The sequence below is a fragment of the Dasypus novemcinctus genome, chromosome 9 (genome assembly GCF_030445035.2).
Source record: "Dasypus novemcinctus isolate mDasNov1 chromosome 9, mDasNov1.1.hap2, whole genome shotgun sequence".
Taxonomy (NCBI): domain Eukaryota; kingdom Metazoa; phylum Chordata; class Mammalia; order Cingulata; family Dasypodidae; genus Dasypus; species Dasypus novemcinctus.
The window spans coordinates 122,195,876-122,211,233 of NC_080681.1; the positions used below are offsets into that span (position 1 = coordinate 122,195,876).

At 44.4% G+C, this 15,358-nt stretch overlaps 1 protein-coding gene across 2 annotated transcripts in view; it reads left to right on the forward strand.

Annotated features, from left to right (window-relative positions):
* Positions 1-3,647: 3,647 nt before the first annotated feature.
* The window catches only part of MTOR (mechanistic target of rapamycin kinase), a 165,689-nt gene continuing 153,978 nt past the window's right edge, over positions 3,648-15,358 (forward strand). Inside the window, exons 1-6 of one of the 2 annotated variants that reach the window (XM_058304419.2) lie at positions 3,648-3,889; positions 5,778-5,953; positions 6,594-6,702; positions 7,427-7,659; positions 10,696-10,896; positions 11,663-11,797. In XM_058304419.2, the coding sequence (XP_058160402.1) occupies positions 5,792-5,953; positions 6,594-6,702; positions 7,427-7,659; positions 10,696-10,896; positions 11,663-11,797 (840 nt within the window). In that variant the 5' untranslated portion in view covers positions 3,648-3,889; positions 5,778-5,791. The remainder of the gene's footprint in view (positions 3,890-5,777; positions 5,954-6,593; positions 6,703-7,426; positions 7,660-10,695; positions 10,897-11,662; positions 11,798-15,358) is intronic. The other variant, XM_058304418.2, reaches the window with a different exon arrangement.

The following is a 15,358-nucleotide window of genomic DNA, read 5'->3' on the forward strand; positions in this document are numbered from 1 at the left end:
ATGCTTGATAATTGTTTTGTTGATTATCTAGATGTAAGAACGTGATGGAGAAAATGTTAATAATGCATGTTAAACTCAAGAGTGCATCAAGTCTGTAGTCCACACATGGTGAAGAGCACTTTCTTAGTTTCCCATCTGCTAAAACAAATATCATACAATGGGCTGGCTTAACAACAGGAATTTATTGGCTCACCATTTCAGAGTCTGGAAGACTTCCTGCCTGCCTGATCCATATCTTCTAGCTGGCAGGCATTCTTTGGGGTTCCTTGGCTTTTCTGTCACATGGCAATGCACATGACAGTGTCATCTTTTTCTTCTAGGTTCCGATGACTTCCAGCCTCTGGCTGCTCCCTGTGTCTTCTTCCATGTCCAATTTCCTTTGCTTCTAAGGACTTCAGCCTTATTAAAGTAAGACCCACCCTTACTCACTTTGGCTACACCGTAATGCCATCCTCCAAGGTCCTACCTACAAATGGGTTCACACCCACAGGGTGTTCAGGATCGAGACCTGAACATGCCTTTTGTAGGGAACATGATGCAACCCCCAGCAACCACCAAAAATGTGAGGAAATATTCTTCTAGCACTGGAAAGCTATTATCTGATTCAGCAAAAAAGTCGTTCATGTCACTGACAAAGGAGTGAAGTTTCAACATATTTCTTGATTGTTTTTCACTTTCCTCTTAACATAAAAGGAAATATCAACCAACATTCATGTCAGAACTATACTCATTCATCAACTTCAACCATAAACAGGCTACACAATATCAAGGAAAGCATTCCGTGAGAATCAATTGGCTATATGGAGTTTACAACAAAGAGTACTGTATATTCTATTATTGTTTGCAAATAATGAATTACACATTCTTTATATCAGTAAAATTTACAATACGCCTGGTTTATATGCACCAAGGACAAACTACATAATTTGTGGGACCTCAATGTTCAAAATGTGGGGCCCCTTATAAAAAATATCATTAAAAATATCAAAACAGAGCATTATGACATTATAGGTCCCATTCCCATGAAGCTGGCCCTGTAGATACATACATCCCCTTCCCCGCCAAAACTGATGGTTAAACATTTACAAGTTCACTAATGGCCAAAAATGAGTGCCTTGCATTCTGAATCAGACAAAGAAGCAGCAGATATATTAAAATCCTGGCTCTATCACTGACCAACTCTATGACTCATTCTCTCTGTACTTCAGGTTGCTAATGTATAAAGTGGGAACAGTACATCCTGCCCCATAGAAATGTCCAGGGATAACAGAAATACAATTGTGAACTGGTCACATGTACCATATACTATTGTAGGCATTTTACATGTATTAGCGTTTAACCCCCATGACACTGTCTACAGAGTCAATCCTGTTTTACAGATAAGAGTAGGCACATGGAGATTAAGTATTTGCCAAGGCTAAAATGGTAAGTGTTGGAGCCAAGTTGCGGATTTAGTGGGACTCCAAGCCCCTTTCAACCACTATCCTATAATGCCTGATACATTGTAAGGGCACAATAAATATTAGTATTTTACATAACACATAAGAAAGCTCCCTGTACACTGAAAAGGGATGTACAAATGCAGCAATTATTCTTGCTATAAGACCATCTTTGTTAATAAAAGAAAAAAAACAGGGACTTGTCATGTCTTAAGCGTGGCAAAAATCTCATAGATTGCTGGTGGGAGTGAAAATTGGTATAACTCTTATGGAGTGCAATTTGGCAATATCCATCAAAACTACACATGCATGTACCCTCTGACCCAGCAACCACATTGCTGGGAATTTATCTTGGTACACCTGCCCAGAAACAAAGTGATAAATGTACAAGGGCATTCATTGCAGCATCATTTGTAAAACAGAAATGTCTATCAATAAAAGTCTGAGAAAATAAAATATGGCACATTAATAAAATGGAATATTATGCAGCTATAACTCAAACAAGCAAGCAAACAAGGAAGCTTTCTATGTACGCCATGGAAAGGTTTCCAAGATATATAAAATTTTTTAAAATGCAGAACAATGTATACAGTGTAAGAAAGGGGAAAAATAAGAATATATATTGAGAGCAGGACTTTTCATGATATATATATAACTTTATTTTGATACTTGAACAGTGAATATATTCTTTTTAAAATTTTTATTGTGTTAATATATAAACATATAAATAAAACAAAATTTGACATTTTATCCATTTTTAAGTGAACAATTCAGTTGTTATAGACCAGCGATATTGACCAGACTCAGACTCTGAATAAAGTTCCAATTGAGAGCTCTATTAGCCACGCGGTGACTGCCTCCTCCTACGCAGAGAGGAGAGCCCCGAGTCGCGGGGGGTGGGGGGTGGGAGGGGGTTTGCTTATATAGGCCTTTAGGTTCAGGGCGGGCGGGGGGCAATAGCTCAGCAAGCAAGCACGTACAGAAGGTGTTTGCGGTCAGTCAAGCGCTGGGAATTCTATTAGGGGAGACAAGTGGTCGGGGAGTTCTTGTTATTTACAAGGGTCTGGGTCAGGTTGGTCTTTTGGCAGGGGCTGACGAGACTTTCTACAGGAGGAGGCTCTGAGATAAGGTTTTACAGTCGAGCAAGCTTGTTACAGAAGCGAGATATAGGCTGTTAGGGGGCTGTGGAATTTTCCTCTCGGGTGGGGGTGGTCACAGGCTCCTATTTCTTCACACATTGGTGTTAATATTTACAGTGTTGACCTATTGTCATCACAACTTTTTCATTACGGCAAACAGAAACTCTGCACCCATTAGGCAATAATTCCTCCTTCCCCCACAACCAGCTCCTGGTGACCTCTAATATACTGTCTCCATGAATTTGCTTATTCTTGACCTTTCCTATAAGATATCAGCTTATTCTGGATAGTTCATACAAGATACGTCACAGAAGTGAAATCATACAATATTTTCATCTGACTATTTCACATGTTTTCAAAGTTCATCCGTCTCATAGCATGTATCAGAACTTCATTCCTTTTTTTGTCTTTATTCATTTTTTAAATATTACATTCAAAAAATATGAGGTCCCCACTTACCCCCCACCTCCCTTACCCCACTCCTCCCCCCATAGCAACATTCTCCTCCTTTTGATGGCTGAATAGTATCCCATTGCACACATACAGGGTGAACATACTAACAACCCGGAAATTTTTAATGATTAAAAATGTAGTCAAATTCCATTTTTGTTATTGAGTTTTGAAAGGATCCTTAAACGATAATATAGTTTTGAAATTATTTACGAGCTCATTTAATTAAAAATTGTTTATGATTTCTCGAGAATGATCTCGTGAGCTCAAAAATTTTTGAAAAGTGAGAAAATCTAACTAAACACATTTTCAAGTAGATCTTGAACTTATCAAAACAGACCACAAGGGACCATAAGTAGAGGGAGCCCGAAATTTTGAGTGAGATGCTCAGCTCGGATTTATCCCTGCCGCGGTCTCGAACCGCCGCCCACCGCCACTTCGTCCTGTCCCCAAAGAGCGAACTGGGAGAGGCCACAAGCCCTGCTGCAGAGGGGAATTTTAGTAGTGATACACCGGATGTGTGAGTGGAAGTGAATGAAGTCAACTCACGACCGATTGGCTCTCCCGAGTAGACCGCAGACTCCTTTCGCCTGCCACTGGTTCCGTGGTTTGTCTATTTGAACAGTCCCCGCCTCCTGGAGATGCCGGGTCCTGAGGCTTCACTTCTCCTTCATTATTGATGGACTGTGTTCCTGCCTGTCTTATTTTTCCGCCTGCCGATTGGTCATCGGGGCTGAAGGCCCGCCCCTCCCCTCCTCCCGGCTTAGAGGACCTCGGGGAAGGCGGGTGGTGGGTTCTGGGGCCTGAAGCGGCGATACCGGCGCTGGTGGCGGCACCTGAGGCCTCGGCCGAAGCTGCGCGGTGAGTCTGGAACCTGGCACCTCCGTTTCCAAGGCGGCGGAGTGTCCGGACCCACGGCCAGCCTCGTCCGGGGGGTAGCGGGGGAGGAGAAGCGGCTCTTGGAAGACGCTCGTCGGGGACATGGGGACTCCGTAGTACCGGCGCCTCGGCTCTGCGCGCCACCTGGGCCCTGGACCGCTATCCGGCGAGGCAACGTCCACCTTCCCCGCGACCCTTTAGGCGCCGTGAGTCCCAGGCGCCTGCGAGGCCTGCCCTTCAGCTCCGGTTCTGTCGCGGCCCCTTTGGGGCTCCTTGCCCTATGTATGTCACACTCACCCTTTCTCAGCCACCTACAAATCCGAGAGCCGTGCCTCGGAGAGGACCGCCCTTAGTGTCAGCACCTTGTACGCCGCCGTGGAGACCGCTCAGGAACTCAGTCCCCGGAACTGAGCCCGGTTCCGTCCTAGGGTTTCATTCTCCTTGCCTTTCTCGCACCACATCCCTAGTTTCAGCTACCCAACTTTAACCGGCCTCTTTAAGCCCACCCAAGACTCTCGGTAGTCTAATTGAATTCCGCCGCAGTAGATGGCCTGTGAGCCTTAGACCATGTAAAGACGTACAGGTCCTTTCCTCACCACCACCAACCAGTACGGTGTGCGGGCCCACACACTCACACAGTAGGACCTTTCTCATGAAGAATCCTTGGGGCTTCTCGTCTGTAAAAACGGCATTTCCCTCTGCAGTCTTCTTGGCACTGGAGTATTTGAAAGCTTTGAAAACGAAGTATACTCTGGTTTTTCCTCTGCGTTTCATAAATTCATTCAAAAATAAGAATTTTGAGAAATTGGTTCTCTATATAATCTGGACGTACCTAAGATAGGCATAAGTGTTATTCCCATAGCAGTCTGTGCTCAGTCCTACTATGGCCACTTTATTATGGTTGCCTGATTATATTTCTGAATTTGCTACTGGATCGTAAGCTCATTGAGGGAAGGGGCAGTGAATAATTGAGGAATGAGTGAATGAACTTAAGAACTAATCAGTCTTTTTTTTAGCTCACATCTGAGAGGTTTGCATTCTAGTACAGTACAATAGCCACCAGCCACAGATGACCATTGAGTCCTTGGAATATGGCTAATCCAAATTGAAGTTGCTGTAAGTGTAAAATGCACACTAGATTTGGAGATCTAGTACAAAAAGAGAATAGAAAATATATCAATTTTTATAATGATAATGTGTCAAAATGAAATTTTGTATATATTAGGTTAAATAAAATGTTAGTAAAGTGAGGCTACTAGGAAATTTAGAATTGCGTTTGTGGATCATAGTATATTTCTTCTGGATGGTCCTGCTATGGAATAATAATCAATCTCCCTCTTTAGATTAAACTCCTTGAGGAAAGGGGCAGGCAGTCTTAAGTCATTCTTTATTCTCTCCCTACCTCCCCACCTCTATCTAGTACCTGGTACTGTGCCGTGTTTACGGTAGTAGTAATGATAAAAATAGCTGACACTTACTGAAAACTCACTGTGTGGTACTGTTTTAAGCACTTTTTTACATATATTAACTCACTTGATCCTCACATCAACCCTATAAGTTAGGTACTGTTATCCTCAGATTGTAGTTGAGGAAACAGATACAGAAATTTATGTCACTGGATGCAAATCCAAATAGTCTCGCTCCACAGCCCATGTTTTGACCCAGTGTGCTATGCTGCCTCTTAAACACCAGTCACTGTTGAATGAATGTTTTCTAGGTTTTCTACATTTTCCTCAGTGAAGTCTCCCAACCTTTTTAGGATCCCCTCCCTGATCTGGGTAGGGTAGAGCTCTTTGTGGAGGAACCAGGGCCAGTAATTTCATTGCCATAGTTTATTGCTCAGAATACTAAAGGAATCTTCTCTCCAAAGAGCCTCAGAGCAAGATGCTTGGAACTGGACCTGCCGCCGCCACCACAGCTACCACCACATCCAGCAATGTGAGCGTCTTGCAGCAGTTTGCCAGTGGCCTGAAGAGCCGGAATGAGGAGACCAGGGCCAAAGCTGCCAAGGAGCTCCAACACTATGTCACCATGGAGCTCCGAGAGGTTGGGGGCTTCTGTGATTTGGGGCAAGTCAGTGTGGGGTGTTTGGGCTAAATTGCCTTCACTGCTTTAGATTCCTTTCGACAGCTAAGGAGGATTTGGAAAACGCTGCAATTCTATTTTGGAAAAACTATCAATTTTTAATGTCCATAGAATGCACAACTTCCTTTGCAGTGATTTCCCATTTTTCTGGTATTTTTTGTGTTATTTTGTGTGATATTTTAGGAGTTGGGATAGAGGCTGTCTCTTTTAATTTCTTCTTTTTCACACCACATACCAAACTTTCACTTCTCCTGATTACAGTGATTAGGATGGGTTTGGGAAGTTGATAGTCTGGGACTGACCAAGTAGAGACTCTCTTTGAAGTCATGGACAATGCCTTGTTCATCCTTGTACCCCAAGCACTAGGTAGAACCTAGGACAGGATGTTTCCTACTGTAGAGTACATAATAAGTATTTGTTAAATGAACATGTCTGTTTAAGATCAACTGCTGTAGTTTAAAGCTATAGAAATGGACAGTAGCTTTGTTTTCTTTGGTTTGAACTGTACCTGCTGACAATTTCTCAGTTCCTAATCATTGGAAGTCCCCACCCCTTACCAGGGAGACATTACAAATTGTCCTGAGCACATCTTCTTTTGCAGATGAGTCAAGAGGAGTCTACTCGCTTCTATGATCAGCTGAACCATCACATTTTTGAATTGGTTTCCAGCTCAGACGCCAATGAGAGGAAAGGTGGCATCTTGGCCATAGGTAAGCGTGGAGTCTCTTGTAACAATAACAACCAGGAATAAAGGGCTGCTCATTTTTGTGTCCATCGCACCCCATGCCTGCCTCTTGATAAATGTTAGTTCATATTTGTTTAATGAACTTTATGGCACTCTATGACTTTAAGTGTTCCTTTATTAGACCTGTATTAATTCTAGCACCATTCCTGAGACTTAGGCAAAGCAGGTATTTTCAGATCTGAAAACTGAGTCTCAGGACTGTTAAGCGGCTTTTCTAGGAACAGTTTGCCAGAGCTAGGCCCAGAAGCCAGCTTCCTTTCCACTCCACCTTACTTTTTGCAGGCTCTGGTTTCTGTGAGAGCAGGGTTTGGCAGAGTGAGGCTCACAAACAAAGAGCTGACAGGCTGCCTGTCTTTGTTGAGTTAGGGGTGTAATAGTAGTTAATAAAAAGTAGGTAATTTTCAACTTCAGGGACTGCTGGTCTCTTCATGACATAGTCTGTATTCCTTTTCTTTCTTCGGAAATTATATAATTCTAAAGTGAGATAATTTTGCTTCATATAAGTAATTCTGGCACGTGTATCAAATCTCTTGGTAAAAATTAAAATTAGCTGCTTCTTTACTAGCTGTAATTTGAAATCTGTACTCAAAGTAAAATGAAGGGGTTACCCACCAACCTTCATTTCAAGGCAGTGTACTTTTCTGAATAGCATGTGCCCATCCTAACCTTTGTCTTCCTCTCTTCCCTAGCCAGCCTCATAGGAGTGGAAGGAGGGAATGCCACCCGAATTGGGAGATTCGCTAACTATCTTCGGAATCTCCTCCCTTCCAATGACCCAGTTGTCATGGAAATGGCATCCAAGGCCATCGGCCGCCTTGCTATGGCAGGGGACACTTTCACTGCTGAGTATGTGGAGTTTGAGGTGAAGCGAGCCCTGGAGTGGCTGGGTGCTGACCGCAACGAGGGCCGAAGACATGCAGCCGTGAGTACCTGTGAGGGAGGAGCATAGCTTGGCCCAGGGAGTGATGGGGACATGTTGGGGCCCGTCATGCAGTGTGCTCTGGTCCCTTAAAGGCAAAGAATGGGAAGGGGCATTCTAGGCAAAGGCACTCTGTTTGTTGGTGGATTTGGGTTCTTTTGTGAATCCATATCTCTTTCAACCCAAGCTTATTAGTACCTGAAGAGGAAACTCAAGAGTTCTCTTCTTTATTGTCATTTGAGAGATATCTTTAAATTCAAGACTTATTCTGACCTATAGTTTTCTATAATCAAAATTGCCTCCCAAACAGAAGGCATCCTCAGCCATAGGGGAGAGAAGAAGTCATAAGCCAAAATGCTCACTAAGCCCCAGACAGCTGTATCTTTATCTTTATCCAGATCTTCAGCAGAGTCTCTCACATACACTGTGATGGGAATATGGAAGTACTGGCAGCAGGGGAAGTAGGTACCTTCCCTGTCCTCGGTAGGAGAGTTGGTCTCCCTTCTTCCAACCTTTTTCTTTTTTATGTATTTAGGTTGGTGCAAAACGATTTGCAGTCTCAGACCATGAGTTTTAAAATCAGTATAACTAGGCTCAAACACATCTTTATTAATCAAAATAGGAACCATTATAATCAACACATTTTTGCCAATGAGAAATAAGTTTATTTCTATAGTGTAAAAATCTGTGCTTTGGGCTGTGATGAACTCTTGGAAAGCATTTTCTGCATCCTGCTGGTTATGGAAGGATTTTCCCTGCAAAAAGTTGTCAAGATGCTTGAAGAAGTGGTAGTTGGTTGGCGAGAAGTCCGGTGAATATGGCGGATGAGGCAATACTTCGGAGCCCAATTGGTTCAACTTTTTTTAGATTTATTTTATTTATTTCTCTCCCCTTCCCCCCCACCTCCCCTGTTTTCTGGTCTCTATGTCCACTCGCTGTGTGTTCTTCTGTGTCCGCTTGCACCCTCGGCGGCACCAGGAAACTATGTCTCTTTTCTGTTGCGTCATCTTGCTATGTCAGCTCTCCGTGTGCGCGGCACCTCTCCTGGGCGGGCTGTGCTTTTCTCATGGGGGGCAGCTTTTCTTGCAGGGCACACTTCTTGAGCATGGTGTACCACCACACAAGGGCGCACCTGTGTGGCAGGGCACTCCTTGCATGTGGCAGCTCTGCTTGTGGGCCAGCTCACCACACGGGTCAGGAGGCCCTGGATATCGAACCCTGGACCCTTACATATGGTAGGCAGACACTCTATCAGTTGAGCCACATCTGCTTCCCTCGCTTAACTTTTGAATGTTGGTTGTGCAACATGCAGTTGGACTTTGTCGTGGAGAATTGGGCCCTTTCTGTTGACCAGTGCCAGCTGCAGGCATTGCAGTTTTCGGTGCATCTCATCAATTTTTTGAACATACTTCTCAAATGTAATGGTTCCACCATGATTCAGAAAGCTGTAGTGGATCTGACTGGCAGCAGACCACCAAAGAGTGACCATGACCTTTTTTTTTGGTATACGTTTGGCTTTGGGAAGTGCTTTGGAGCTTCTTAGTCCAGTCAATTAGCTGGTTGTTGCTGGTTGTCGTATAAAATCCACCTTTCATCACACATCACAATCTGATCAAGAAATGGTTTATTGTTGTTGCATAGAATAAGTGAAGATGACACTTCAAAACAACGATTTTTTAAATTTTTGGTCAGCTCATGAGTCATCCACTTACCAAGCTTTTTCACCTTTCCAATTTGCTTCAAATGCCGAACAACCATAGAATGGTCAACGTTGAGTTCTTTGGCAACTTTTCGTGTATTTAAGAGGATCAGCTTTAGTGATTGCTCTCAGCTGGTCATTGTCAACTTCTAGTGGCCAGCTACTATGCTCCTCATTTTCAAAGCTCTCGTTGACCTTGCAAAACTTCCTGAACCACCACTGCACTGTACATTTGTTAGCAGTTCCTGGGCCACATGTGTTGTTGATGTTGTGGGTTGTCTCTGCTGCTTCGCGATTCATTTTGAACTCAAATAAGAAAATCGCTTGAATTTGCTTTTTTTCTAGCATCATTTCCGTAGTCTAAAATAAATATAAAATAAACAGCAAGTAATAAGTCATTAGCAAAAAAACATAAAGTGAGAATTGCACGTTAAAATAATGTAATAACATAACCATGTTTATTTAAGAATATATTCCAATAGCAAATGGCGAATTTTAACAGTGCAAAACCACAGTTACTTTTGCACCGGCTTAATGTTTATCGATCATTTGGTACCTTGCCAAATCTTCCTCTTTCCCCATTGAATGCACTGCATTTGAGGGTGTAGTAGCTTCTTATCCCCTTCTTTCATTGGCACATCCACTGCTTTTAGGGGATCAAACCTGAAAAGGGCTTATTTGATGGGCTAGGATTCCAGCCTGTGAGATGGGTAGAGTTTATCCTTAAGAGAAAATCTAGCAGTGAGTGTGGTGTGGGGGTCAGAAGCATCAGTCAGATCCTGTCCTGTCAGCACTCTCTTCAGGAGGCAGCACTATGAGGAAGGGACATGGTCCAGGGGAAGGACACCCACTTGGACCTGGGTTCAGGTCTCACTTTGTCTCTTTCTAACTCTGTAACTCGGGGCAACCTCTCTGCCTTTCAGTTTCTTTCTCTGTCAGAAGAAAATAATAGCAGGATTTAACATTGAACAGGATTATTCATTTAACAAATATTTATTAAACACTTACCTGTATTCCAGGCACAGTTCTAGGATGTCAGGATAGCAGAATACAAAATATAAAAATGTCTGTACTTCCAGAGCTTATGGTCTAACATTTCAAGCATTCTGTGTTTGTAGATCACCTAGGATAATGAACACAAGATGTTTGATCAATTTTACTTCCCTTACTCTGTCCCCAGAACTTCCCCAAGCTAGAAGTTAAGCTTAACCCTAGGAAGTGAGCAGGTCTTCGCCTTTCCTATTGTATATATAGGTTCTAGGATGACAAGAGGCTGTACTCCTGAGAGAGCAGAACTCTCTGATGTGGGTGTGAGCTCTCAATTTGCCTTTTTCTCCCAGGTTCTGGTTCTCCGTGAGCTGGCTATCAGCGTCCCCACCTTCTTCTTCCAGCAAGTGCAGCCCTTCTTTGACAATATTTTTGTGGCTGTATGGGACCCCAAGCAGGCCATCCGTGAGGGAGCTGTAGCCGCCCTTCGTGCCTGTCTGATTCTCACCACCCAGCGTGAGCCAAAGGAGATGCAGAAGCCTCAGTGGTACAGGGTGAGGAGAGAGTTCCATTCCAACCACCTGCAAAGCGCGTTTACCTAGATTGTCACCTGGCCTGCAGTGCCAGAATAGGCCCCTAGCAATGGAGAAAGTATAACATTTGTTTCAGTCTCAAATGATTTTTTTATGTTCCAAATGACTCAGTAGTTATTGTATTTCATTAAAGACAAGACCCATTCTTAGCTTTATCATTATTTTGTATACCACTAAGAATGAAAATATGATGCCAATTAAACTGACTCAGTGCTTTCTTATCTGTAATTCTAAGACATCTCTTTTCATAGATGCTAAAAGATAGAAACATGAGTGTCTTACAATCAATAAAGCAGGGTTGCTGCTAATTTAAGAAAGTGCCAGTTCCTCTCCCTTGGTATCATGAGTCCTGTGTTGACTGCTAATGCCAAGGGAACTTACTTTTATTATGAAATGAGCCCTGATCATGGGCCTAGAAAACCTGGGTTCCATCTTGGCTTGCTCCATGACCTTGGACAAGTTGCCTAATTTTTTTGAGCATCTTTTAATATGTTAAATAGGGGGTGGTAATGATATCTGCCTCATGGGGTTGTTGCAAGAGTTGAAGCTAAATTAAATGAGAGCTAGATCAATTAGTATTATCGATGATACTAGAGAAAGACAGCAGTCTGTATGATAGGAAAAGGCAAAGGCTTACAGTGACCTCATGCACTGAGCAGGTACTGTTAACTCTTCAGAACCCCATATGGACACTGGGTAATTAGGGTATTCTGATATCTCTACATAGCACACATTTGAAGAAGCCGAGAAAGGTTTTGATGAGACCTTGGCCAAGGAGAAGGGCATGAATCGGGATGATCGGATCCATGGAGCCTTGCTGATCCTCAACGAACTGGTCAGAATCAGCAGCATGGAGGGAGAGGTGAGAAGCTGTATCAGGGGAGTCCGGGCTGCTGCAGCTGGGTTTGTTTGCATGCCATGCTGTGTGCCAGGCACCTCTTAGCAGTGAGCAAGACAAGTCAAGATCCTTGTCCTCACGGAGCTGACATTTTGTAGGAGGAAACAATAGTAAACAAATAAGATCATTTCAGAGAGCAACAAGTTTTCTGAAAGAAAATATAACAGGAAATGGGACAGAGGGTAACTGGAGCCAGGGCTCGCCGGGAAATCAGGGAAGGCCCTCCCTGAAGTGGTGCTGATTGAGCTGAGACCCACATGATGTGAAGGAGCCAGCCTTGCAGAGGGTCGGGGCAGTGTTCTGGGCAGCGGTTTTGAGATGGGAGAGAGTGTGACAAGCTACAGGAACAGAAGGGAAGTATGACTGGTGCAGAGTGAGCAAGGGAGAGGGAGGGATATGAAGTCTGAAGGCCAAATTAATAGGCCTCATAGGCCATGGTAGACACTGCCTGTTATTCCTGTTGCAGGGGGAAGCGTTAGAGATTGGTACACAGGAGAATGCTGTGATGTCACGCAGTCTGAATGATCACTGCCTGACTGGGGAATAGCCTCTGGAGAGGCAAGAATGAAAGCAGGGAGACCAGTTGGGTGGGAGAATTAGTCCCAGGGGCAGGTGCCAAAACTCGTTTAAAAGTACAAAGATTTTATTAGAAAATGGGGAGGGAGCTGGGAAGGGCTGGGAAAACTGTCACACCACCCGGCCTGACCAACCCTGAGAACTAGAGAGGGAAGGAAGGTCAGTCGGAGCATCCTGTGCAGGGTAGTCATGGGGTCCTGAGCCAGAGTTGGCTCAAGGAGTCCCATTCTCCCAGGAGCAGGTCTGCCTAAGTATCCTTGCTACCTTCTGTCGTAGGCTGGGAGCAACCCGTGGGAAGTGTGGCCTTGGCACAGATATGGTGGGAGATTTCAGAGCATAGCACCTGGGGCCCTTGGTCAGTTTTGCCTCTTGCTGGAGGTCGCCTTCTCATGGCAGCCAACACACAAAGCTAAGAGTAGTCTGGGCGGGCGATGGTGGTGGCTTCAACTAGGACTGGCAGTGCAGATCCCAGGAAATGGTTGGATTCAGGATGTATTGGGGAAGAAGAGCTCCTTGTGGGAGTATTCCTCTGGAGAGCTGGTTGATATGGAATGTCACCCTAGGGCTTCCTGCTTTAACAGACACAGCAGTTGTTATGCAATGACTCTGTCCTAGAAGTGGGGACAACTGACCACATGCAGAGAAGAAAGAGTCTGTCTTTGAATCCCAAGTAATGAGACTTGGGCACATTACTCCCTTCAGCCTTATTTTCCTCATTTTTGCAGGATTTTACCCAATCATAGGGCTCTTGTGAGGTTTCGAAATACAAGGTAAGTGCCCTGTAAAGCACCTGATACAGAGTGGGAATTCTATAAATGGTAGCCCCAGAGAGTTCCCCACCTGAGTTTCATGCAGTGCTTTCCACTGTGGCCCAGGCAGCTCTCAGTTAAACAGGATAATGTCATCTAACTCGTAGGGTTGTTGCCAAATTTAGAAGAAATAATACTTGTGAAAGTACTTTGTAAATTATAAAGAACTATCCAAATATAAGGCATTATAATTCTATAATTTGTTCACTAATTCAATACATACTAATAGATTACCTACTATATGCCAGCTACACTGTGTCCTAAGAGCTAGGATAACATAGCAGTAAACAAAAGCAGTGATTACATTCTAGCAGGGGGAGACAAACAATACACAAATAAGTAAAGGTGTATAGTGTGTGTATAGTGATAAGTGCTGTGGAGAACAGTAGGGCAGGGAAGGGGAATAGGGAATGCTAACATAGCTTAAGGGTTGCATTTTTAAATTGGGTGACAGGAAAGTCTCTTTGAGAAGGGAACTTTTGATTACAGATGTGAAGGAGGTAAGGAAAAAACCATATAAATGTCTGGGGCTTTCCAGGCAGGTGGTTCAGCAAGTACAAAGGCACCGAGGTGGGAGCTTGCTGATGTATTTGAAGAACAGCAGGTGTACCAGTGTGACGGAGCAGTGCGAACAGAAGAGGGTGATAGGAGATGGGGTCAGATCTGCAGCAGGGAGAGTACACATCACATAGGGCCTTGGAGGCCATCAGATGGATTTTGTAGGTGAGGTGAGAAGCTATTAATGGGGTTTGAGCAGCAAAGTGACATTTGACTCATGTTTCAAAAGGATCACTCTGGCTGCTGTGTTGAGAAAAGACTGTAGGAGGGGAAAGGCCTGCAGCCAGGAGCGCAGAAGGAACTGCAGCAGTCTTCATGGGGGGTTTTTGCAGCTTGGGCCATAGTGGGAGCTGTGGAGGTATAAGAAGTGGCTGGATTCTGAATTTAGGGTTTGCTGATAGAGCAGAGGTTGGTGGGGAAAAAGGAGGGTCAAGATGTTTGTCCTGAGCAACTAGAAGGATGGAGTTGCCATTTACTAAGAAGAGAGAAGCAGGTTAGGGGAGGAGGTCAGAAGTTTGGTGTTCGTTTTTTTTTAAAGATTTATTTCTTTATTTTATTTCTCTCCCCTTCCTCCCTCCCCCCACCTCAGTTTCTGTTCTCTGTGTCTGTTTGCTGCGTCGTCTTTGTCCGCTTCTGTTGTTGCCAGTGGCACAGGAATCTGTGTTTGTTTTTGTTTCATCATCTTGTGTCAGCTCTCCGTGTGTGCAGCGCCATTCCTGAGCAGGCTGCACTTTCTTTCACGCTGGGCAGCTCTCCTTACGGGGCGCGCTCCTTGCACATGGGGCTCCCCTACGTGGGGACACCCCTGTGTGGCAGGGCACTCCTTGCGCGGCAGGGCACTCCTTGCGTGCATCATCACTGCACGTGGGCCAGCTCCACGTGGGTCAAGGAGGCCCGGGGTTTGAACCACGGACCTCCCATGTGGCAGACGGAAGCCCTAACCACTGGGCCAAGTCCGCTTCCCAGGAGTTTGGTTTTGAACATGTTAAGTTTGAGATGCCTTTTGGGCATCTGAGTGGAGACCTGGGTAGTTCTGAGGAGAGATTTAGCCTAGAGATAGAACAGCATAGAGATGTTACTTTTAAGTCGTGAATCTGGATAAGAGCCACAAGGAACCCGTGTAGTCAGAGAAGAGATGAAGTTGGGAGATGAGAAGATGCAGCCAGGGAAGGTGGAGGAGAGCCAGGAGGGTTGTGGGTCTAGGAAACCCAAAGAAGAAAAGGTTTCAAAGAGAAAGAAGTGTCCAGTTGATCAAATGCTCCAGATAAGTCAAATAAGACAAGGACTGAGAAGGGACCACCGGATTTAGCAACATAAAAGTCTTTGGGGGAGTGGATGTGGCTCAAGTGATTGAGCACCTGCTTCCCACATGGGAGGTCCCAGGTTTGGTCCCCAGTGCCTCCTAAAAACAAAAACAACAGCAGGCAAACAAGAAACAAACTCAGGGGAGCCAATGTGACTCAGTGGTTGAGTGCTGTCTTCCCACATTGGAAAAAAAAAAGCCTTTGGTGGCCTTGACAAAAATCTTGGATAAGATTTCCTGAAAAAGAAAGTATCTGTGTTAAGGGAAGTTTGGAACACT